At 45.5% G+C, this 26,120-nt stretch overlaps 1 protein-coding gene across 2 annotated transcripts in view; it reads right to left on the reverse strand.

The window, feature by feature from the left end:
- Positions 1 to 569: 569 nt before the first annotated feature.
- nrg3a (neuregulin 3a) overlaps positions 570 to 26,120 on the reverse strand; it is a 598,767-nt gene continuing 573,216 nt past the window's right edge. For both annotated transcript variants that reach the window (XM_072583594.1, XM_072583593.1), the window contains 5 exons: positions 20,888 to 20,990; positions 16,790 to 16,913; positions 15,591 to 15,715; positions 2,623 to 2,823; positions 570 to 2,517 (listed from right to left, as the gene is read on the reverse strand). In XM_072583594.1, coding sequence (XP_072439695.1) covers positions 2,022 to 2,517; positions 2,623 to 2,823; positions 15,591 to 15,715; positions 16,790 to 16,913; positions 20,888 to 20,990 — 1,049 coding nt within the window. In that variant the 3' untranslated portion in view covers positions 570 to 2,021. The remainder of the gene's footprint in view (positions 2,518 to 2,622; positions 2,824 to 15,590; positions 15,716 to 16,789; positions 16,914 to 20,887; positions 20,991 to 26,120) is intronic.

The raw sequence follows: 26,120 nt of genomic DNA on the forward strand, positions 1-26,120 counted from the left end.
TGACTCTCACTGGGGTACAGTCCCACACATACTGATTCTCACTGGGGTACAGGGTCCCACACTGACTCTCACTGGGGTACAGTCCCACAAACACTGACTCTCACTGGGGTACAGTCCCACACACACTGACTCTCACTGGGGTACAGTCCCACACACACTGACTCTCACTGGGGTTCCAGTCCCACACACACTGACTCTCACTGGGGTTCCAGTCCCACACACACTGACTCTCACTGGGGTTCCAGTCCCACACACACTGACTCTCACTGGGGTACAGTCCCACACACACTGACTCTCACTGGGGTACAGTCCCACACAGACTGACTCTCACTGGGGTACAGTCCCACACACACTGACTCTCACTAGGGATTTGGTCTCATAGTCCCACACACACAACCTACAGCAGGAGGATTGCTGTAGTTTATGAAGACAGCTCACTACCACCTTCTCAAGGGTAACTAGGGACGGGTAATAAACGATGCCCAGCCAGCGACACCCATTTTCCTGGATGAAAAATGTAAAGCAATCAGCACAAACATCAAGCAGTAACATTGCCAAAGGCAGAATGGAAGAGGCTCAGTGAAGACTTTTCAATTACTTTTAATCCATACACATCAGTGATTGCAACAATTTGTGATGAATGGGACCCTGAGCACCTGCATCGACCTATCAGACCATTTTAACAAAGATTGTGAGATCACAGCCTCAGAGTCCCAATGATAACCAATACCTGGTGAACGTGGGTGGGGAGTGCAGTGAAGGAAGGTGAGCTGAAGTGATGGAGTGGGTGGGTGCAGGGCTGTGGAGCTCATTCTTGAGGATGGGGATGGAACAGGAGAATGGAGCAGGAGAGGGGAAGTGGAGGTGGAGGGGGAAATGGAAACTATGGGGGAGGGGAAACAGGCGTGGAGGAGAATGGAGATGGTGGGGTCATGGGATGGAGGGGGCATAGAGATAGCAGGGGTGCAGTCTGGGAGAACTGAGAGTGGATGGGGATGAAGGGGAAATGGAATTAGTTGGGCAGGTGTATGAGAGAGTTGAGGTGGTGGGAGGTGGAGATGATTGGGTGGGGCAGGGGATGCTGCTCTGGGAGTGCAATGTTTACACTGATCAAGTCTCAAAGCTGGAACAAGGTGGAATTAAGTCTATTCGTGAAGCCCCTTCTACAGTGAACCCTCCTGGCTGATGGGAGTCTGTGTGTCAGATTGTTAATACTCCCATCTTGGGTGTTGGAGCGTCTGCCCCTGATTGTGTGGGGATAGAGCTGATTATAGCTCACTCTGAGTTAAACATTCAGTTTGAACCAGGTCCCCCTTCATTGATGCTCGGACCCCAGGGTCAGTTCCCTGATAGATTTATGTTACTGACAGAACCAAATACCCAAGAAAGACTCCACACATGGGGTCATACTGGGGTTTCTGGGTAGTATTCTGTGCTCCTGGGGTTTTTGGGGTTATCCAGCAGGGTCAAGCTGTGTTACACTGATATTTATTATTCAGCTGATTTATATGGACCAGTGGATGGCCATTCCAGAACTTGTCATTAAACAAGATCCGGATATTAATTCCACACTGGGTTCCAGCTAATCGGCCGGATGGTGCATCATCCTCCAAAACACAAATTTGTTCCGACCCGGCAATCTCACTCTCTCTGTCCCATGTAGCTCATACCCCAGGCCTGACCAATCAGAATGGCAGTGCCAATGTCCAAACATCCAATTTGGTTTTGAATGTGGCAGAGAGGGGGCTGAGAGACCCTTTAATCCTGAAGATACTCAGTGAAATACAGCACCCACACACACAGCCATCGGGAATAATAGACACTAGAATCTTCACCAGAACAAAAGAAAAGTTATTGATAAAACAATACAAAATAGTTTCCATAAACCACTATGGGGGCAACTGACTATTTGGTTTCTAATTAAATGCTTTAAATAAATGCATATAAATATTTTCTCTTTTTTTCCTTCTGATCCCCTTTTTCCAGTTTCACAATGTAGTAAGAGTTCAGATATCCGAATGTCACTTTCCTAAATCACAGTCTCTGTACTCTTCCTTTCTAATCAGAAACGGCATCTCCTCAGCAGCAACCACAGGCAGGAATGCTGTATTTTCACCTGCTCGTTCCTCACACTCGTTGATCAGTTCATAGTCCTCGGCCCTTTGACTGGCAAATGCCAGGATCTGGATCTGTTGTTGTGCGGTCTGCAGCAGCACCTCCACCTGCTGCCTGTCTGCTTGATGGCCTGGGGTACTCGGGCCACTGAGAGGAACCAGCTCAGCAGGATAACAGTGAGGCTGATGCTCTGGGCTGTCAGACTCGGCACTCTCCTTTGGCACCTGGACAGAACTCTTCTCCTCCACTGAAGGGTCTACAGGCAGTGAGGCCACCCAGCAATAAGGAACCACTTGGCTCTCCTTGAACTGCAGAGCACAGAGCTGGATGGCTTGACGGCAGTGTACAGGCTGTATAACATTAAGGGAATTCTCAGGAGATTTCCAACAAGTGGCTGACGTTCTAAAAGGTAATAAGAATTGAAACATGTATCAGACAATGGACAGTGAATCTACACAGCATGTAGGAGACACACTGAGTAACACGCAGGCAACTGACAAGACCTACCCTTGGTTGGTGTCAGAGCAATCACCATTGGAAGAAGCAAGCTGTGCCTGTATCTGGCTGCTTGCACTGACAGATGATGAGTCGGAGGGTTCGATAACAGCACTCAATGACCCTTGTGTCACTGGGGGCGATGGGCCTGGACTGACCTTCGATGACAATCTTCCCAGTTGCCTTGGGCTGAGGGATGAGGATGGACAATACCTGCAGTCAAAGAGATCATTAAAGCAGTATATCGCGATGCCAAGGTAATGAAGGCTATGGACCAAGTGCTGGGAAATAGGATTTAAACAATGGGATTTGAACAACGGGATTTAAACAACGGGATTTGAACAACGGGATTTGAACAACGGGATTTGGACAACGGGATTTAAACAACGGGATTTAAACAACGGGATTTGAACAACAGGATTTGAACAACAGGATTTGAACAACGGGATTTAAACAACGGGATTTGAACAAGGGGATTTGAACAAGGGGATTTGAACAAGGGGATTTGAACAACAGGATTTGAACAACGGGATTTAAACAATGGGATTTAAACAATGGGATTTGAACAAGGGGATTTGAACAACAGGATTTGAACAACGGGATTTGAACAACGGGATTTAAACAATGGGATTTGAACAAGGGGATTTGAACAAGGGGATTTGAACAACGGGATTTAAACAATGGGATTTAAACAATGGGATTTGACCAATGGGATTTGAACAACGGGATTTGAACAACAGGATTTAAACAACGGGATTTAAACAAGGGGATTTGAACAATGGGATTTGACCAATGGGATTTGGACAACGGGATTTGAACAACGGGATTTAAACACCGGGATTTGGACAATGGGATTTAAACAAGGGGTTTGAACAACGGGATTTGAACAATGGAATTTGAACAATGGGATTTGAACAACGGGATTTAAACAACGGGATTTAAACACCGGGATTTGGACAATGGGATTTAAACAAGGGGTTTGAACAACGGGATTTGAACAACGGGATCTGAACAATGGGATTTGAACAACGGGATTTAAACAATAGGATTTAAACAACAGGATTTGGACAATGGGATTTAAACAATGGGATTTAAACAAGGGGTTTGAACAACGGGATTTGAACAACGGGATTTGAACAATGAGACTTAAACAATGAGGTGCTTGTTTTTGACCAGCACAGACTTAATGGGCTGAAGGGCTTTTTCCATGTTGTAGACCTCCTTGATTCTGTGGTCACTTATGAGGAGAGAATCCTGGATTTAGAAGGAAGCGCAGAGAAACGTGTAGCATCAGGAACTGTGTCCCTCCAACAGCTCCCTCCAACATTCCTGGAATAGCCTTTGCTTTGATTCCCAGGTAAAAATGAGGAATGCAGATGCTGGAAACCAGATCTGGAAAAGCAGGTCAGGCAGCATCCAAGGAGCAGGAGAATCGACGTTTCGGGCAAAGGCCTTTCATCAGTAAGGGCTTTTGTTTCTTGTTTAGTGACTACAGGGAGCTGTCATTCCAAACTCTCTCATATTGAGAATTTCAGAGATGGGGCTGGGGGATAGTGGGAGGCTGGAGGGATCATCGAGTCAAAGAGATGTACAGCATGGAAACAGACCCTTCAATCCAACCCGTCCATGCCGACCAGATATTCCAACCCAATCTAGTCCCACCTGCCAGCACCTGGCCCATATCCCTCCAAACCCTTCCTATTCATATACCCATCCAAATGCCTCTTAAATGTTGCAATTGTACCAGCCTCCACCACTCCCTCTGGCAGCTCATTCCATACACGTACCACCCTCTGTGTGAAAAAGTTGCCCCTTAGGTCTCTTTTATATGTTTCCCCTCTCACCCTAAACCTATGCCCTCTCGTTCTGGACTCTCCACTCCCAGATAAAGGGGATGGAGGGCAAAGAAGGAGAAGGGGAAGAGGGGTGAAGGTGAGGGAGGTGGGTTAGGAGTTTTTTCAACACAGTGGGTGTTGAAATGAGGTAGAACGAGAAGTGAGGTCTTGCATCAAGAATTTATAAAGTGAGACAGTAGATTAAAGAGCAGAACCTCAAAAGTTGCACTTTCTGCATTACTCCGAGTGCCAAGGGCCAGCATGTGTGGGAGAACAAAGCAGATGTGCGTGTGTGTGTGTGAGAGAGTGTGTGTGTGTGTGTGAGAGAGTGTGTGTGTGACTGTGTGTGCGTGTGTGTGAGAGAGAGAGAGAGAGAGAGAGAGTGTGTGTGTGTGTGTGTGTGTGTGTGTGTGAGAGAGAGAGAGAGAGAGAGTGTGTGTGTGTGTGAGAGAGAGAGAGAGAGAGTGTGTGTGTATGTGAGAGAGTGTGTGCGTGACTGTGTGTGTGTGTGTGTGTGTGTGTGAGAGAGAGAGAGAGAGTGTGTGTGTGCCTGTCTGTGTTTTTGTGTGTGTGCAAGAGAGTGCGTGTGTGTGTGAGAGAGAGAGAGAGAGAGAGTGTGAGTATGTGAGAGAGTGTGTGTGTGCCTGTCTGTGTTTTTGTGTGTGTGCGAGAGAGTGTGTGTGTGTGTGTGTGAGAGAGAGTGTGTGTGTGTGTGAGAGAGAGTGTGTCCGTGTATGTGTGAGAGAGTGTGTGTGTGAGAGAGTGTGTGTGCCTGTCTGTATTTTTGTGTGTGTGCGAGAGAGTGTGTGTGTGTGTGTGTGTGTGAGAGAGAGTACATTTCTGTGTGTGTGAGAGAGAGTGCATGTCTGTGTGTGTCAGTGTGCGAGAGAGTGCGTATCTGTGTGTGTGTGTGTGTGTGTCTGTGCGAGAGAGTGCGTGTGTGTGTGCGATAGACTGCATGTGTGCGTGTCGGTGTGCAAGGGAGTGCGTGTCAGGGTGCATGTCAGTGTATGTGAGAGAAAGAGTGCATGTGTGTGTGTCAGTGTGCGTGAAGGGGGGGACTGCATGTGTCAATGTGCGTTAGAGTGAGAGTGAGAGAGTGCGTGTGTCAGCGTGCGTGAGAGTGAGAGAGTGTGTGTGTCTGTGTGTGTGAGAGAGAGAGTGTGTGTGTGGAGGAGTTGTTGCCTGGATCATTGGGACTGTTTCTGGGGAAGGGTGTAAAGGCTGTACAGGTGGCAGAATATTGAAACGTAATCAGGAGAGCTCCAAAAATCAACAGATGGAAAGTACAACAGGGACAGTTCAGGGCTGGACCTAACTCTGGAGAATGAAGCCTGAGGCATGTTTGAGGTGACAGTGAGGGAGCATTCTTATGAAATTGACCACAAGACAAAGCATTTTAGATTTGTTATGGAAAAGGAAAAAGGGATGGTCATTAAAAAGAGTTTTGAATATAAATTTTATTAAAATAAGGCAGGATTTAACCAAAGTTGATTGGGAAGAGCTAGTTGAGGGTCAATCTACAGCAGAACATTGGGTAAGGTGTGGGGGATGATGTTCCAAAAGGACATGGGGAGACAACAGGCCTAACATGGGCAGATTACAGGCCTAACATGGGCAGATTACAGGCCTAACATGGGGAGGTTACAGACCTAACATGGGGAGACAACAGGCCTAACATGGGGAGGTTACAGGCCTAACATGGGGAGATTACAGGCCTAACATGGGGAGGTTACAGGCCTAACATGGGGAGACAACAGGCCTAACATGGGGAGATTACAGGCCTAACATAGGGAGACAACAGGCCTAACATGGGGAGGTTACAGACCTAACATGGGGAGACAACAGGCCTAACATGGGGAGGTTACAGGCCTAACATGGGGAGACAACAGGCCTAACATGGGGAGGTTACAGACCTAACATGGGGAGACAACAGGCCTAACATGGGGAGGTTACAGGCCTAACATGGGGAGATTACAGGCCTAACATGGGGAGGTTACAGGCCTAACATGGGGAGACAACAGGCCTAACATGGGGAGATTACAGGCCTAACATAGGGAGACAACAGGCCTAACATGGGGAGATTACAGGCCTAACATAGGGAGACAACAGGCCTAACATGGGGAGATTACAGGCCTAACATAGGGAGACAACGGGCCTAACATGGGGAGATTACAGGCCTAACATGGGGAGATTACAGGCCTAACATGGGGAGGTTACAGGCCTAACATGGGGAGACAACAGGCCTAACATGGGGAGGTTACAGGCCTAACATGGGGAGATTACAGGCCTAACATGGGGAGGTTACAGGCCTAACATGGGGAGACAACAGGCCTAACATGGGGAGATTACAGGCCTAACATGGGGAGGCTACAGGCCTAACATAGGGAGACAACAGGCCTAACATGGGGAGATTACAGGCCTAACATGGGGAGGTTACAGGCCTAACATGGGGAGACAACAGGCCTAACATGGGGAGATTACAGGCCTAACATGGGGAGATTACAGGCCCAACATGGGGAGACAACAGGCCTAACATGGGGAGATTACAGGCCTAATATGTTCCCTTCGGGGTGAAATAATGAAGCAAGAAGCCGAGAGAACCTTGGATACCTTGGAATATTTAGGACTGAATAAAACAGAGAAGACAGGCTTTTAAGAGGGACACAAGGAAAAAATTAATAGCTGCCCTGGTGGATTCCAGAATATGCAGGAAGGAACTTAAGAACTGGGAGAGCAAAGAGGGAGCATGAAAAAAATACACTGGCAGGCAAGATGTGGGAGAATCCCAAGATATTCTGTAAGGACATTCATGGAAGTATAACCGAGGAGAGGGACATGATGGATTTTGAGGTTAGGGATAGATCTTTGAGTACTCTAGGTCAAGTTGGCATAAGGAAGGAGTGAGATTTGGGTATTCTAAAAGGCATTAAGGTAGACAAGTCCCCAGGTCCAGATGGGATCTATCCCCAGTGAGGGACTAGGTTACTGAGGGAAGCGAGAGAGGAGATAGCTGGGCCTTAGCAGATATCTTTGCAGCATCCTTGAACAAGACGGAGGTCCTAGTGGATTGGAGAATTGCTAATGTTGTCCTGGGTTTAAGAAGGGTAGCATGGTAATTATAGACCATGAGCCTAATGTCAGTGGTAGGGAAGCTGCTGGAGAAGATACTGAGGGATAGGATCTATTCCAATTTGGAAGAAAATGGCCTTATCAGTGATAGGCAACATGGTTTTGCGTGGGGAAGGTCATGTCTTACAAATCGAAAAGAATTCTTTGAATAGGTAATAATGTTGATTGATGGGGTAAGGAATGTAGATATTATATACGTGGACTTTTGTAAGGTGTTTGATAAGGCTGCCCATGGTAGGCTGATCGAGAAGGTGAAGTCACATGGGGTTGTAGCTAGATGGATAGACAACTGGCTGGGAAACTGGAGATAGTGGTAGTGGAAGGGAGTTTCTCAAAATGGAGACCTGTGACCAGTGATGTTCCACAGGGATCCGTGCTGAGACCACTATTGTTTGTGATATACATCAATGATCTGGAGGAAAGTATAGGTAGTCTAATTATCAAGTTTGCAGATGACACTAAGATTGGTGGAATAGCAGATAGTGGAGGGGAATATTAGAGAATACAGCAGAGTATAGAGAGATTGGAGAGTTGGGCAAAGAAATGGCAGATGGAGGTGATACATTTTGGAAGATCCAATTAACGAGCAAACTATACATAGAGTCATAGAATCATAGAGTCGTAGAGATGTACAGCATGGAAACAGACCCTTCGGTCCAACCCATCCATGCCGGCCAAATATCGCAACCTAATCCAGTCCCACCTGCCAGCACCAGGCCCACATCCCTCTAAACCCTTCCTATTCATATACACATCCAGTTGCCTTTTAAATGTTGCAGTTGTGCCAGCCTCCACCACTCCCTCTGGCAGCTCATTCCATACACGTACCACCCTCTGTGTGAAAAAGTAGCCCCTTAGGTCTCTTTTATATCTTTCCTCTCTCACCCTAAACCTATGCCCTCTAGTTGTGGACTCCCTGACCTCAAGGAAAAGGCTTTCTCTATTTATCTTATCCATGACCATCACAATTTTAGAAACCTCTATAAGGTCACCCCTCAGCCTCTGACACTCCAGGGAAAACAGCCCCAACCTGTTCAACCTCTCCCTATAGCTCAAATCCTCCAACCCTGGCAACATCCTTGTAAATCTTTTCTGAACCCTTTCAAGTTTCACAACATCTTTCCAATAGGAAGGAGACCAGAATTGCACGCAATATTCCAACAGTGGCCTAACCAATGTCCTGTACAGCCGCAACATGACCTCCCAACTCTTGTACTCAATACTCTGACCAATAAAGGAAAGCATACCAAACGCCTTCTTCACTATCCTATCTACCTGCGACTCCACTTTCAAGAAGCTATGAACCTGCACTCCAAGGTCTCTTTGTTCAGCAACACTCCCTTGGACCTTACACATTAAGTGTATAAGTCCTGCTAAGATTTACTTTCTCAATATGCAGCAACTTGCATTTATCTGAATTAAACTCCATCTGCCACTTCTCAGCCCATTGGCCCATCTGGTCCAGATTCTGTTGTAATCTGAGGTAACCCTCTTCGCTGTCCACTACACCTCCAATTTTGGTGTCATCTGCAAACTTACTAACTATACCTCTTATGCTCGCATCCAATTCATTTATATAACTGATGAAAAGTAGAGGACCCAGCACCGATCCTTGTGGCACCCCACTGGTCACAGGCCTCCAGTCTGAAAAACAACCTTCCACCACCACCCTCTGTCTTCTACCTTTGAGCCAGTTCTGTATCCAAATGGCTAGTTCTCCCTGTATTCCATGAGATCTAACCTTGCTAACCAGTATCCCATGGGGAACCTTGTCGAACGCCTTACAGAAGTCCATATAGATCACATCTACTGCTCTGCCCTCATCAATCCTCTTTGTTACTTCTTCAAAAAACTCAATCAAGTTTGTGAGACATGATTTCCCACGCACAAAGCCATGTTGACTATCCCGAATCAGTCCTTGCCTTTCCAAATACATCTACATCCTGTCCCTCAGGATTCCCTCCAACAACTTGCCCACCACCGAGGTCAGGCTCACTGCTCTACAGTTCCCTGGCTTGTCCTTTACCACCCTTCTTAAACAGTGGCACCACATTTGCCAACCTCCAGTCTTCTGACACCTCACCTGTGACTATCGATGATACAAATATCTCAGCAAGAGGCCCAGCTATCACTTCCCTCGCTTCCCACAGAGTTCCAGGATACAGGTCCTGGGGATTTATCCACTTTTATGCATTTCAAGACATCCAGCACTTCCTCCTCTGTAATATGGGCATTTTTAAAGTTGTCACCATCTATTTCCCTACATTCTATATCTTCCATATCCTTTTCCATGGTAAATAGTGATGCAAAATATTCATTTAGTATCTCCCCCATTTTCTGTGGCTCCACACAAAGGCCGCCTTGCTAATCTTTGAGGGGCCCTATTCTCTCCCTAGTTACCCTTTTGTCCTTAATATATTTGTAAAAACCCTTAGGATTCTCCTTAATTCTATTTGCCAAAACCATCTCATGTCGCCGTTTTGCCCTCCTGATTTCTCCTTTAAGTATACTCCTACTTCCTTTATACTCTAAGGATTCACTCGATCTATCCTGTCGATACCTGACATAAGCTTCATTCTTTGTCTTAACCAAAACCTCAATTTCTTTAGTCATCCAGTAATCCCTATTCAAAGTTTGGGAGAAGATTTGTAGCTCGGGTGCTCGTTGTTGTGGTTCTGTGTTCGCCGAGCTGGGAATTTGTCTTGCAAACGTTTCGTCCCCTGTCTAGGTGACATCCTCAGTGTTTGGGAGCCTCCTGTGAAGCGCTTCTGTGCTGTTTCCTCCGGCATTTATAGTGGCCTGTCTCTGCCGCTTCCGGTTGTCAGTTCCAGCTGTCCGCTGTAGTGGCCGGTATATTGGGTCCAGGTCGATGTGTTTGTTGATAGAGTCTGTGGATGAGTGCCATGCCTCTAGGAATTCCCTGGCTGTTCTCTGTTTGGCTTGCCCTATAATGGTAGTGCTGTCCCAGTCGAATTCATGTTGCTTGTCATCTGTGTGTGTGGCTACTAAGGATAGCTGGTCGTGTCGTTTCGTGGCTAGTTGGTGTGCTAGTTATAGGGCAAGCCAAACAGGGAACAGCCAGGGAATTCCTAGAGGCATGGCACTCATCCACAGACTCTATCAACAAACACATCGACCTGGACCCAATATACCGGCCACTGCAGCAGACAGCTCAAACTGACAACCGGAAGCGGCAGAGACAGGCCACTATAAATGCCGGAGGAAACAGCACAGAAGCGCTTCACAGGAGGCTCCCAAGCACTGAGGATGTCACCTAGACAGGGGACGAAATGTTTGCAAGACAAATTCCCAGCTCGGCGAACAGAACCACAACAGTAATCCCTATACCTACCAGCCTTCCCTTTCACCCTGACAGGAATATACTTTCTCTGGATTCTTGTTATCTCATTTCTGAAGGCTTCCCATTTTCCAGCCGTCCCTTTACCTGCAAACATCTGCCTCCAATCAGCTTTCGAAAGTTCTTGCCTGATACCATCAAAATTGGTCTTTCTCCAATTTAGAACTTCAACTTTTAGATCTGGTCTATACTTTTCCATCACTATTTTCAAACTAATAGAATTATGGTTGCTGACCCCAAAGTGCTCCCCCACTGACATCTCAGTCACCTGCCCTGCCTTATTTCCCAAGAGTAGGTCAAGTTTTGCACCTTCTCTAGTAGGTACATCCACATACTGAATCAGAAATTTTCTTGTACACACATAACAAATTCCTCTCCATCTAAACCCTTAACACTATGACAGTCCCAGTCTATGTTTGGAAAGTTAAAATCCCCTACCATAACCAGCCTATTATTCTTACAGATTACTGAGATCTCCTTACAAATTTGTTTCTCAATTTCCCTCTGACTATTAGGGGGTCTATAATACAATCCCAATAAGGTGCTCATCCCTTTCTTATTTCTCAGTTCCACCCAAACGCCTTCCCTGGATGTATTTCCAGGAACATCCTCCTCAGTACAGCTGTAATGCTATCCCTTATCAAAAACACCAGTCCCCAACTTCTCTTGCCTCCCTTTCTGTCCTTCCTGTAGCATTTGTATCCTGGAACATTAAGCTGCCAGTCCTGCCCATCCCTGAGCCATGTTTCTGTAATTGCTATGATATCCCAGTCCCATGTTCCTAACCATGCTCTGAGTTTATCTGCCTTCCCTGTTAGGCCCCTTGCATTGAAATAAATGCAGTTTAATTTATTAATCCTACCTTGTCCCTGCCTGCCCTGACTGTTTGACTCACTTCTGTTCTCAGCTGTACCCGTCTCAGATCGATCTCTTTCCTCACTATCTCCCTTGGTCCCACCCCCCACCTTCCTAGTTTAAATCCTCCCAAGCAGTTCTAGAAAATCTCCCTGCCAGGATATTAGTCCCCTTCCAATTTAGGTGCAATCCATCCTTCTTGTACAGGTCCCTTCTACCCCAAAAGAGATTCCAATGATCCAAAAATGTGAATCCTTCTCCCATTCACCAGCTCCTCAGCCATGTGTTCATCTGCTCTATCCTCCTATTCCTGCCCTCACTAGCCCGTAGCACCGGGAGAAATCCAGATATTACTCATCTCGAGGACCTCCTTTTTAAATTTCTGCCTAACTCTCTGTAATCTCCCTTCAGAATCACAACCTTTTCCTTTCCAATGTCGTTGGTTCCAATTTGGACAATGACCTCCTGCTGGCCCCTCTCCCCCGTGAGAACATTCTGCACCCTCTCTGAGACATCCTTGATCCTGGCACCAGGGAAGCAGCACAACATTGTGATTTTTCACTGCTGGCCACAGAAACGTCTGTCTGTACCTTGGACTAGAGAGTCTCCTAAGACAATCGATCGCTTGGAACCTGACGTATGTCTCATTACATTAGAGCCAGTCTCAATACCAGAAACTTGACTCTTCGTGGTACATTCCCCTGGGAATCCATCACCCCCTATATTTTCCAAAACACCATACTTATTTGAAATGGGGATAGCCACGGAAGAGTCCTGTACTACCTGCCTACCTCTTTTACCTTTCCTGGAGTTAACCCATCTATGTGACTGTATCTGAGACGTTTCCCCCTTTCCTATAATTGCCATCCATCATGTCCCCTTGCTCTTGTAAATTCCTCATTGCCTCTAACTGCCTCTCCAACTGATCCATTCGATCTGATAGGATTCACAACCAATGGCATTTATTGCAGATATAATCCTCAGTAACCCGTAAACTCTCCCTAAACTCCCACATCCGACAAGAAGAGCATTATCACTTTACTAAAGGCCATTTTTGCTTTTTCCAATCTGCAGACCCAGAAAATAGCACCAAATTACTCCTCTACAAAACACTGCTCCAGGCTAACTCATTACTTATGGGTTATATTTGTATGTTTAATCAAGAGACATAGCTCAATAAAACATATAATCAATAAAAGAGTCCACTCTACTTACTACTGCAGACTTATTTTAAGGCCACACTTAAAACATCTACTTATCTGCTTCCGTGCTGTGACTGCTCCCAACAGGTTCCTCCAAAATCAGTTGTGAATTTCACTGTTTTTTAATTTTCCGAGACACTACGATGTCCAGCGAAACATGAATTCAACAACAAAGGCAGTAACTGCTAACTCTGTCAGTTAACAATGTGGGTTTCAATGTGGGTATATAGTAAATGGAAAGTTCCTGGGGAAAACTGACATATAGAGAGATCTGGGTGTTCAGGTCCATTGTTTCCTGAAGGTGGCAATACTGGTCAGTAGAGTGGTCAAGAAGGCATATGGCATGCTTTCCTTCATTGGACGGGGTATTGAGTACAAGAGTTGGCGGGTCATGTTACAGTTGTATAAGACTTTGGTTCAGCCACATTTGGAATACTGTGTACAGTTCTGTTCCCCACATTACTAAAAGGATGTGGACTCTCTGGAGAGGGTGCAGAGGAGGTTCACCAGAGTGTTGCCTGGCATGGAGGGTGCTAGCTATGAAAAGAGGTCGAGTAGATTAGGATTGAGGCCTACAAAATCATGAGTGGTATAGACAGGTTGGATAGCAAGAAGCTTTTTCCCCAGAGTGGGGTACTCAATTATGAGGGGTCACAAGTTCAAGGTGAGAGAGGAAATGTTTAGGGGAGATTTATGTGGAAAGTTCTCCACACAGAGGCTGGTGGGGGCCTGGAATGCATGGCCAGTGGAGATGGTAAGGGTGGGAACGATAGTGTCATTTAAGATGTACTAGACAGATACACGAGTGGGCAGGGAACAGAGGGATACAGATACTTAGAAAATAGGTGACAGGTTTAGATGGAGAATCTGGATTGGCGCAGGGTTGAAGGGCCCAAGGGCCAGTTCCTGTGCTGTAATGTTCTTTGTTCTTTGTTCTATGTGAAGAAGATAACCATAGAAAGAATAGGGCCCATGTGGGTCTCAGGGGCAATTTGTGCATGGAGACTGGGGACATCAGGAAAGTGATGAACAAGTACTTCTCCTCTGTCTTCACTTTGGAGAAGGAGGATGTCAGTGCAGAATTTGGGAAGAGGGACTGAGATGCTGTTCAGTAGGATGACATGGAGAGAGGTTTTAGAGGTTTTAGAGGTTTTGGATAAAGGAACTGAGTGCAATGTTTCCTAAGTTTGCAGATAACATAAAGATAGATGCGGGGGTAAGTAGAGTTGAAGTGGTGGAGAGGCTGCAGAAGGACTTGGACAGGTTATGACGGGGGCAAAGAAGTGGCAGATGGAACACAATGTGGGAAAGTGTGAGGTCATGCAGTTTGATAGGAAGAACAGAGGCATGGACTATTGTCTAAATAGGGAAAGGCCTAGGAAAGTACAAAGGGACTTAGGAGTGTTCATTCTGGATTCTCTTAAAATTAATATGCAGGTTCAGTTCATAGTTAGAAAGGCAAATGAAATGTTGGCATTCATTTTGAGAAGGCTAAAATACAAGCGTAGGGCTGAGGCTGTGTAAGACTCCAGTCAGACTGCATTCGGAATATTGTGAGCAGTTTTGGGATCTCTATCTCAGGAAGGATGTGCTGGTGTTAGAAGGGGGTCCAGAGGAGGTTGACAGGAATGATCCCAGGGATGAGGGGCATGGCACATAAGGAGCAGTCTGGGTTTGTACTCAATGGAGTTTGGAAGGACAAGGGGAGATCTCATTGATGCTTACAGAATCCTGAGAGGATATACTGGATAGATGCTTCAACTCACAGAGAGATGAGGACCTGAGGGCACAGCCTCAGAGTGAAGGGACAACCCTTTAGAACGGAAATGAGAAGGAATTTCTTCAGCCAGAGGGTGGGGAGTCTGTGGAACTCATTGCTGCAGAGAGCTGTGGAAGCCAAGACATTGAGTGTATTTAAGACAGAGATAGATTCTTGAACAGTAAGAGTTCAAAGGTTACTGGGAGAAGGCAGGAGAATAGGGTTGAGAAATATATCAGCCATGATAGAATGGTGGAGCAGACTCGATGGGCCAAAGAGCCTGGTCTATGGTCTATGATTGCATGACCATCACCCTCACCCAGCCTCAGTACTGTTCCAGATTCTGCTGTAGCCTCTCAATACAGGAAACAGACTGTGCCTGCAAGGTGGCTCTTAACCTTTCTCCTTTCTATCTCTTTCCCTAGTCACACATTTCTGGTAGCAACTGACAAAAGGTGGAAATTAGTCTTGAACCTTGATCAAGACTGATACAAAATTGCCCTCATGTGCAGCTATGTATAATGCAGGAACAGCTTTAGTCTGTATCAAAAGCCCCATGGTGTACCTGTCCCGGAAGTATTCGATGGGGGACAGTGTAGAGGTGGCTTTACTCTGTATCTAATCCCGTGCTGTCTCTGCCCCATCAAACTCATCCAGGACTGGGACAGCGTGGGGTTAGGCAGAGGTGAATCTTTACTCTGTATCTAATCCTGTGCTGTCCCTGTCCTGGGATGGTTTGATGGGGACAGTGTAGAGGAAGCTTTATTTGATAAAATCAGTCATATAATTAAATTTCATTTCAACATAATGAGTTAAAACTGGTTTGAACATGACTTTACCTTTGCTGCTTTCCAGTTGGGTTACTCATTGATGGTGTGGTGCTCGGCGATGATCCAGCACCTGAAAACTTTGATTCCAGAACTTTGCATCTTCTCCCATCAATACTACTGTCGGATTTTGTGAACTGAAAAACAAAACACCACCACCACCTCAAATTGTCGGAGTCATTTACCCAATGGCCACAAAATGTGAGAGAGTTGCTGATGCATGAAGGGGAAATCCATCAGCACACCGAGAATAAGCTGCCACTTGCTACTTTTTCAGCTACGGGTGACAGAACCTAATGCCTCTCCCTATAATCCTTTCATCTAATCTTTTAAATCTTTACATCTACTTGCACCTGTGAAAGTGAACTCTGACTGAGATGACTCTGCTGCTCAAGTGCGGCCCACTTTCATTGCACTCACTTCCAGGAATATTGCAATGATAGAAGCTTTGTGTTCCAGTTCTCAACCTTCATGTCTCAGTGCTCTACAGAGGAGGAGATGCAGTTTATATTAATGTCCAGGCTACATACTGCTATCATGTGATAATGGTGTGACTGAGAGGCTTTACATAGTCACTGCCCACCACCTTTTTATTAGTCTTCATCTAAGTTACTGACACCATGTGGAAAGGAGCTCAACCAAAAGTCTTCGGTACAGGATAGGCTTAATAATGACTAACCGTAAATATGTTTCTTAGGTCAGAGCTAGTTATGCTACACCTGAGATGCATGTTGACTCTTGTGAGATATCGGATTCAATTGAAGAGTAAATACATATTGCTGTTAAGTGCATGGACTTAGCACTGGAACTAAAGACACCCTGCAAACACTGAGGAAGGCCCTTTAGTTTCTCTCAGGAACAGCCTTATGTCCGAATGAATGGAGCTTATGTTGTGTTGTCAGTTAACCCTTTCAGGTACTGACTGTTCTGTCTAACAACTTTAAATTGCAACAAAAACAGAAAAAACTCAGCAGGTCTTGCAGCATCTGTAAAGAGAAAGCAGAGTTAATGTTTCGGGTCCAGTGACCCTTCTTCAGAACTTTAATCAGCAAATGGCAGCCTCCCTGAAGCCAGGATAGAAGGTCAGTTTACAGAATATCCTTGCACTAACTGACGACGGTGATGTTGGTCGATCCTATTAAATCTCTTTGATCAATTGGAGAGCCATCCTCTCTTAGAATCTGTCTTCTATACAGTTAATGCTTGCTTACATTTTCCAGCTGTAGCACATTTTGTTGGGGATTATTGGCAGTAGACAGTTCTGAAGTATTCAGACTGTAACTCTTCCCAAAGCGAATCTCCTTTGCCTGATCACGCAGTTTTTGTCTTTGTTTTCTAGGAGAACAGAAAACAAAACAGATTTTATTGTCACACAATGATCTTTAACAAGAAAATCCTGTTTGTCGTGGATGCTACAAATCTACGTGCTACACTCTCTACCTGATATCATCCGGAGCTGTTCCCCCATGCTTTAACTCACAGCCAATCCTGTTCCCCATCACTCCTGTACTCACCGACTAACACTGGCCCCTGACAAACAACACCTGGTTTTTAAAATTCTCATCTTGCTTTCAAATTCTTCCATGGCTTCACCCCTCCCTATCTCTGTAATCTCTTTCAGCCCCATAATGCACTGAGAGCTCAACACTCCTTGAGAATTGGTGTCTTGTTTTTCCTCAATTTTAATTTCTCTATGCTGGCTGTCTGGGGCTAAGCTCTGAAATTCCTTCTCTGCCTCACCTTCCTCCGATAAACACTCAGTGAGACTTACCCCTCTGATCAGCTTTTCGCACATCCTTCACACCCTGGCCGACCCATTGTCTCAGCATGCTCCTGCCCCACTGAACTCATCTCTACCTACCTCGACACTGTCCTATCCCCCCTAGTCCAGGAACTCCCCACATATGTTCGAGACACCACCCACGCCCTCCACCTCCTCCAAGACTTCCGTTTCCCCAGCCCCCAATGCCTCATCTTCACCATGGATATCCAATCCCTCTACACCTCCATCCCCCATGACCAGGGCCTCCAAGCCCTCCGTTTTTGCCTCTCCAGAAATCCCCAACAGTACCCTTCCACCGATATTCTCATTCGTTTGGCCGAACTGGTCCTCACCCTCAACAATTTCTCCTTTGAATCCTCCCACTTCCTCCAGACCAAAGGGGTAGCCATGGGCACACGTATGGGCCCCAGCTATGCCTGTCTCTTTGTTGGCTATGTAGAGCAGTTGATCTTCCATAATTACACCGGCACCACTTCCCTCCCTCTTCCTCCGCTACATTGATGACTGCATTGGCGCCACCTTGTGCTCCCGCGAGGAGGTTGAGCAATTCATCAACTTCACCAACACATTCCACCCTGACCTTAAATTTACCTGGACTATCTCTGATACCTCCCTCCCCTTCCTGGACCTCTCCATCTCCATTAATGACGACCGACTTGACACTGACATTTTTTACAAACCCACCAACTCCCATAGCTACCTGGATAACACCTCTTCCCACCCTACCTCTTGCAAAAATGCTATCCCGTATTCCCAATTCCTCTGCCGGATCTGCTCCCAGGAGGACCAGTTCCACCACAGAACACACCAATGGCCTCCTTGTTTAGAGACCGCAATTTCCCTTCCCACGTGGTTAAAGATGCCCTCCAACACATCTCGTCTACATCCCGCACCTCCACCCTCAGACCCCACCCCTTCAACCGTAACAAGGACAGAACGCCCCTAGTGCTCACCTTCCACCCTACCAACCTTTGCATAAACCAAATCATCTGCCGACATTTCCACCACCTCCAAACAGACCCCACAACCATGGATATATTTCCCTCCCCACCCCTTTCCGCCTTCCGCAAAGACCGTTCCCTCCGTGACTACCTGGTCAGGTCCACGCCCCCAAACAACCCACCCTCCAATCCTGGCAGTTTCCCCTGCCACTGCAGGAACTGTAAAACCTGTGCCCACACCTCCTCCCTCACCTCTATCCAAGGCCCTAAAGGAGCCTTCCACATCCATCAAAGTTTTACTTGCACATCCACTAATATCATTTATTGTATCCGTTGCTCCCGATGCGGTCTCCTCTACATTGGGGAGACTAGGCGCCTCCTAGCAGAGCGCTTTAGGGAACATCTCCGAGACACCCGCACCAATCAACCAAACCGCCCCATGTCCCAACATTTCAACTCCCCCTCCCACTCTGCCGAGGACATGGAGGTCCTGGGCCTCCTTCACCGCTGCTCCCTCACCACCCGACGCCTGGAGGAAGAACGCCTCATCTTCCACCTCGGAACACTTCAACCCCAGGGCATCAATGTGGACTTCAACAGTTTCCTCATTTCCCCTTCCCTCACCTCACCCTAGTTCCAAATTTCCAGCTCAGTAATTGTCCCCATGACTTGTCCGGACTTGTCCTACCTGCCTATCTCCTTTTCCACCTGTCCACTCCACCCTCTCCTCCCTGACCTATCACCTTCATCCCCTCCCCCACTCACCCATTGTACTTTATGCCACTTTCTCCCCACCCCCATCCTCCTCTAGCTTATCTCTCCACGCTTCAGGCTCACTGCCTTTATTCCTGATGAAGGGCTTTTGCCCGAAACGTCGATTTTGAAGCTCCTTGGATGCTGCCTGAACTGCTGTGCTCTTCCAGCACTACTAATCCAGACTTTTCGTACATCTGACCTAATTTCTCCCAGTGGATCCTGGGAAGACCTTGGAATCACATTAGAGGTGCTATACAAATCTAAGTTGCTGTTGTTGTACAATTCACACTGGTGAAAGGTAAATGAATCAGTCTGTCTGTGGGAATGGGGAGCGACAGAAAGTGGAAGAGCTTCAGAATGACACGTTCCAGTTGGAAACAGTCCTAAAAACTTTAGGTCCTCCAACCCCTGTTCCCTGTTTCTCTGGGTATATGTTACTCCTGTCTCCTAGGACTTTCCCCTTGGGTACCTGTGTGCCCTGGTATTAGCCAATCTGTGTACTGAACTCTGCTATCCGCCTGTCCCCTCAGTACCTGGTACAGTGCCTTCAATTTGAGAGAACTCCCCATGATCCATCAAGCAGGAAGGCCAGAGATGGAGACGGTGTCTGGTGCAGCTTGTGTTAAACGGCTACTTACTTTTGGGGTGGGGGGGGATAGTGTTGGAGACAGCAATTTGGATTGGGCCCCAGGATGTCCCAGAAGTGTATTTCAGAGCCAATCAAATGCTGTTACAGTCACAGTTGTATTGCAGGAAGCCAAGCAGCTGATTAGCACAAAGCAAAATCCCACAAACAGCTTCACGATAATAAAAAACAAATCACTCTGAGCAGAAATTGATGTACAGTTAAATACTGCTGCAGGACACTGAGCTCAATGGGCAGAGAGGAGGGATCTTCATTTAACACCTCATCAAAATAATACACTTTCAGCAGCTCTCCCTCAGCACTGACTCTCTGACAGTGCGGCACTTCCTCAGCACTGACCCTCTGACTGTGTGGCACTCCCTCAGCACTGACCCTCCGACAGTGCCCACTCCCTCAGCACAGATCCTCTGACAGTGCGGAACTCTCTTAGTACTGACCCTCTGACAGTGCGGCACTCCCTCAGCACTGACCCTCCGACAGTGCCCACTCCCTCAGCACAGATCCTCTGACAGTGCGGAACTCTCTTAGTACTGACCCTCTGACAGTGCGGCACTCCCTCAGCACTGACCCTGTGACAGTGTGGCACTCCCTCAGCACTGACCCTGTGACAGTGTGGCACTCCCTCAGCACTGACCTTCCACAGTGCAGCACTCCCTCAGCACTGACCCTCTGACAGTGCGGCACTCCCTCGGGACTGACCCTGTGACAGTGCGGCACTCCCTCGGCACTGACCCTCCGACAGTGGGCATTCCCTCAGCATTGACCCTCCGATAGTGCAGCACTCCCTCAGCACTGACCCTCTGACAGTGTAGCACTCCCTCAGCACTGACCCTCTGACAGTGCAGCACTCCCTCAGCACTGACCCTCTGACAGTGTAGCACTCCCTCAGCACTGACCCTCTAACAGTGCAGCACTCCCTCAGCACTGACCCTCTGACAGTGTAGCACTCCCTCAGCACTGACCCTCTAACAGTGCAGCACTCCCTCAGTACTGCCTTGAGAGGGATGTCCTAGATTTTGTGCTCAAGTCTTTAATGTGAAATTTGAAGTCATAAATGTCTGATTTAGGTCAATTACACACACTGAACAATCACAAACACATATACAGCTTAATAAGGAATGTGATTCTGTTGGGATATCACAGCCAAAGTGTTGAATTATCAATTCAAAGGCAGTAGCCTTACTTTGTTTTGAAGTACAGAACCACACAGAGCATCCCGACCACACTCAATCCAATCGTGATGCAGGTTATAGACATAATCTGTCTCTGGTAAATATCCTCACTCTCTGTGAACAGAAGTAGACAGAAACAATCAAAATGGTTACAATAGCTTTCCATTGATGTCATGGGAATGCACCAAATAACATCGACATGTACTTTCTCATGCATTTGCATCAGTCAGTATGTGCAAGTCTTGGCTCACACATGTAAATAGTCATGGTAAGGAGTGTTTTGCATGTCCATATTGTTACGACTTGGGGTAAACCCTCCTTCTAAAGTTAAAACCAGCAACATAGAAAAGATTTATCTCGTACAGCCATTTGTAAAAAGATCAAGTGGCCAAGATCTATTTAAAGTAAAAATCAACAACTTTATTTCTTAAAGTATAACAGAGAATAATTAACTAACCACTATTTACAATTTCTTTCTCTAACCTATATCTTACATTCCCTTCTATAATACTAGTCTGATAAAACTCCCAATTAAGATTTACAAAACAACACTTCTTATCTCAAAGCCAGGCAGCTTTCATTCTTCTATTCAGATCTTCCTGTGTCTTCTTTCCTTCTTCTTAGGAATTTCTGCATCACAGAAAAGGTACTTTTAAGAGAGCTATTTTCAGGCGGTCTGTTTACAGGCTGGGCCTGACAGTTCTCCTCTCAACTGTTCAATTTTCTCCAGCCTTATACCTCCAAAGTATCTGATTGTGTCATTGGCTTTTAAGATTGTCAATATATATTCAATTCAAACAGGATTGGCGTTTGAAATTTTTTTGGGTATAATTTAAATTAATTGGCTGAATTCAAATTTGTTTTTGTCTCCAGACAACAAGATAATCAAGTTGGTCGACCAAGTGTTACATTGTTCCCTTATTGAGAACACTTGGTGTTATGTCCTGCTGCTTTTAACTCTCTTAAAGGTGCCATACACCTACATCTTCATAGCCCCTTAAGAAAAAAATAAACCATCATAATGAAAAGATGGCTTCATTTTTTCTCTACTTTTTAAACACATTACCCGAACATACTGATAACCTTAATATAAGTTCACTTTAACTACTTCCCATATACCTATATATAAAAAACATTAAATAGAGACAAATCTCATCTAAACTCTTATCAGTTAAATCCGCAATAACGCATCTGCGATTACATTCTTAAGACACGTAACATGTATGATGTTTAAATTAAATGTCTGTAATATAGTACTTCAATGAAATAGTCTCATATTCTTATCTTTAAAAGATTCTAAGAATGTAAGCAGATTGTGGTCAGTGTACACAACCATCTCTTACCCATTGTTCGTGACATACACATTAAAATATTGTAAGGCCAGTACCAAACTCAGTAGTTCCTTTTCGAATGTGAAGTATTTCCTCTGGTGGATGTTAATCTTCTTCAAAAAGTAACCAACTGGCAATTCAATCCTATCTTCATCTTCCTGTATGAGTACAGCTCCAACTCCAATGTCAATTACATCGATGGTAACTTTAAAAGGTCTTGTGTAGTGACAACTGGTTTAGTGGTTAATATCAATTTCAAATGGTTGAATGCCTCCTGGCACGGTTCTGTCGACTGAAACTTTGTGTTCTTCAGCAAATTGGTTAATAGTGTTGCTACACTGCTGAAGTTTGGAACAAACTTCTGATAGAATCCACTAAGTCCTGAGAATCAAAGCACCTCTTTCTTCGAGGTTATTCATGGAAATTCCTCAAAGGCCGTTGTCTTTACGTTCCGTGGGGTCCACCTTCCACGATCGATGTTATGGCCCAAGAATGCCACCACTGCTTTCACAAATTCTGTTTTATTTAAGTTTATTACCAGTTTTGCTTCTTGTAGTCATTCAAAGAGCTCTGCCAACTGTATCATGTGATCTTTCCAGGACTTACTAAAGATCACAACATCATCCAAACAGACTGTACAGTTTGTTAACCCAGCCACAACTCTATTATTTGGGATATGGAGGGTGTGCTCTTCCTTCCAAAGGGCATCACTTTAAACTGATGGAGCCCATTTGGGGTTACAAACACAGAAATTTCTTTCACCGTCTCTGATAAAGGTACCTGCCAGTAACCAGGCATTAAGCCCAACTTGGTGATGTAACTGGTTTGTCTGACTTTCTCGATACAGTCCTCCAATCTAGGAATTGGATATGAGTCTGATTTTGTAATGGTGTTGACCTTCTGATAATCCACACAGAATAATTGAGTCCCATCTGGTTTGGGAACCAAGATGATCAGCAAACTCCACTTGCTCTGGCTTGGTTCCATGATGTTCTCATTGAGCAAGGCCTCCAATTCCATTTGGACCTGTCTGGCTTTGAAAGGATTAAGCCAATAGGGGTGTTGTTTTATTGGATGTCTACTTCGTGTACAATAGCATTAGTCCTCCCCATCTGATTCTTACATTAATCCTTGTACTGCAGTAACAAATTTTTCAACTGTGTTCTATGCTCCTGAGACAGATAGCTTACTAACCTATCCCATGTCTCAAGGACGTCTTCATTTTTTAATCTATTTCAAAACACTTCAAAATCCATATCATCTGGATTTGATTCCTCACCCTGCAGGGCAGTAACTAACACCTGTTTCTCCAGTTCTTTCAACATGTTCGCATGACATACTCAATATCTTTCTTTCCCATCTGGCATCTTTGAGATAGTTCACCTGACTCAATTTTTTCTCAATTTGATAGGAACCACTAAACCTGACTTTGAAGGGATCTCCTGTCACTGGTAACAGTACTAACACGTCATCCCCTCAGGGAAACGTCCGAGTCTCAGAGCCTTTATCTGCCACCTGCTTCATTCTACACTGTACCCTCTTTAGATACTGTTTAGCTAACTCACCTACTCGATTTAATCTCTCTCTCACCTCCGATACATAATCTAAGTGTGAGATCTCTGACTTTGGTCCTGTTAATTTTTCTTTACTTAATTTCAAAGGGCCTCTCTCTTCATGACTGAATATTAACTCAAAGGGAGTAAACTGAGTAGATTCATTTGGGGCATCTCTAATGGCAAACAGTACAAATGAGATACCTTTGTCCCAATCATTCGGGTAATCCTGACATTATGCTGTCAATATGGTCTTCAAGGTCTGATGCCACCTTTCTAAAGCTCCCTGGGATTCAGGATGATACGCACTGGATTTAAAGTGCTGTATACCTAAGCTATCCATAACCTCCTTAAACAGCCTAGCAGTAAAATTTGACCCTTGGTCTGACTGAATCTCTCTGGGTAGCCCATACTGTGTGAAGAAAGCTACTAACTCCTCTACTACCCTTTTTGCACAGATACTCCATAATGGAATTGCCTCTAGAAATCTGGTAAACACATCCATTATGGTGAACAAGTACTGGTTCCCACTTTTAGTTCTCGGGAGGGGACCTACACAAGCAATTATAACCTACGTGAAAGGTTCTTCAAATGGGGAAATTGACGATAATGGTGCTGGCTTTATTACTGTCTGTGGCTTACCTATCATTTGCATGTATGACACATACGGGAAAAGTTAACCACACCCTTGTGCATTCCAGGCCAATAAAAATGTTTTTGTACCTTATCCTGAATCTTTCGTACCCTGAGATGACCTCCTTAAAGTAGTTCATGTACTACCCATAACACCACCTGGCTCTATGCTACCGGCAACACAACCTGGTGAACTTTGGCCCATTTCCCCTCTGCACTAACCTGCCGTGGTCTCTATTTCTGCCTTAGGATTCTATCTTTCAGATAATAACCCTCCGGAATGTTCTCTGCCTCCTTTTCAGAGTACACATCCACATATATCTCTTTTATTGTCCTGTCTTGCTGTTGCAAGTCCCTTAGCCTTTCAGGACTGAACACTTCTGTCAGAACCTCTGCCTGTCCAGGTTTTTTCTGCACCATTACATCAAACATCAAGGGTATCCGCTAACTGAACCTCAACTCCTTCAGCTTTTTCTTTACTTTTCGCTTCGTGCTGTGACTTATGACAGTGGGATCTGGTTACCACACAGTCTGCAAAAGTATCAGAATATTTCTGTTTTAACTCCTCAGTTGCTTGGGCTTCTCCACAACAAAGGCTGTCACTCCCACCTTGAAACTTGCCAAATCATTCCCTAGAACAAACTGAATTGATGGAACTAACACACCATCAATCATTCCCACTGTAACTTCCCCAGTCTTGTTGGCACTCCAACCTGATCTTACAAATGGGAACACTAAATTTCTGTCCGTCTATCCCACACATTACCACACTGAGGTAACAGTTCAGAAAGCGTGCATGTTTGCTTATCCCTTACTATCAGCAACTGGTTAGGTCCTGTATCTCTCAAAATTATAACTTCCTGTCCTTCACCCTCTGTTCTTTCTGAGTAAACTTTACCCAGAGGTGAATTCTTTGTAGAGATCAGATACTAACTCTATACCCAGCCCCTGCCTCGGCTGTGCACTCTCCTGCAGCTCCTTGGCTCTTCTTGGGGTCTCCTTTACTACCTTCACTAATGCCACTGACTTATCTTCTTTTACCACATCTTTTCCCACAGTGTCTTTCTTTAACGACCAGCACTGTGACTTTACATTCTGGCCATGAAAACACCTTTTCCCAGTGACCTTCTGAAACCACCGGCATCGTAACTTTCTGTGTCCCACTCCATTACAGTGAACACACCAGAGAACTGTCATCTCTCTACACCCTCTTGGGTTTTTTTTAGTCTGTGGTAAATTCTAACCAGTGCTCTCTACTCTGGGTTTCATTGTGTAGGATCTCCCTTTCCCCCAATTTCTACCCCTCACAGGAAGCTTGACTTATGCACCAGCATGTACTCATCTGCTACTTCTGCTACACATCTCACTTCCTGAACTTTCTGTTCCTCCATGTGAATGTTTACCATCTCTGGAAGTGAGTTTTTAAACTCCTCCAGCAGAATAATCTCTCTTAGAGCCTCAAATGCCCTGTTTTCAAAGCAGGCACCTATCGATCAAAATGACTGTTTAATTCTTTCGAACTCAACATAAGTCTGACCTGGTTCATTCTTTGTGTTTCTGAACTATTGTCTATATGATTCTGGTACCAATTCATAAGCATTTAAAATAGCCTGTTTAACCTCTTCATAACCTCTTGACCCCTCATCTGACAATGCGGCAAATATCTCACTAGCTCTGCCTACCAATGTAGTCTGAACTAGCATTATCCACAAACCCTCAGACCACTC

This window comes from Chiloscyllium punctatum, chromosome 13 (assembly GCF_047496795.1).
Source record: "Chiloscyllium punctatum isolate Juve2018m chromosome 13, sChiPun1.3, whole genome shotgun sequence".
NCBI classification, from domain to species: Eukaryota; Metazoa; Chordata; class Chondrichthyes; order Orectolobiformes; family Hemiscylliidae; genus Chiloscyllium; species Chiloscyllium punctatum.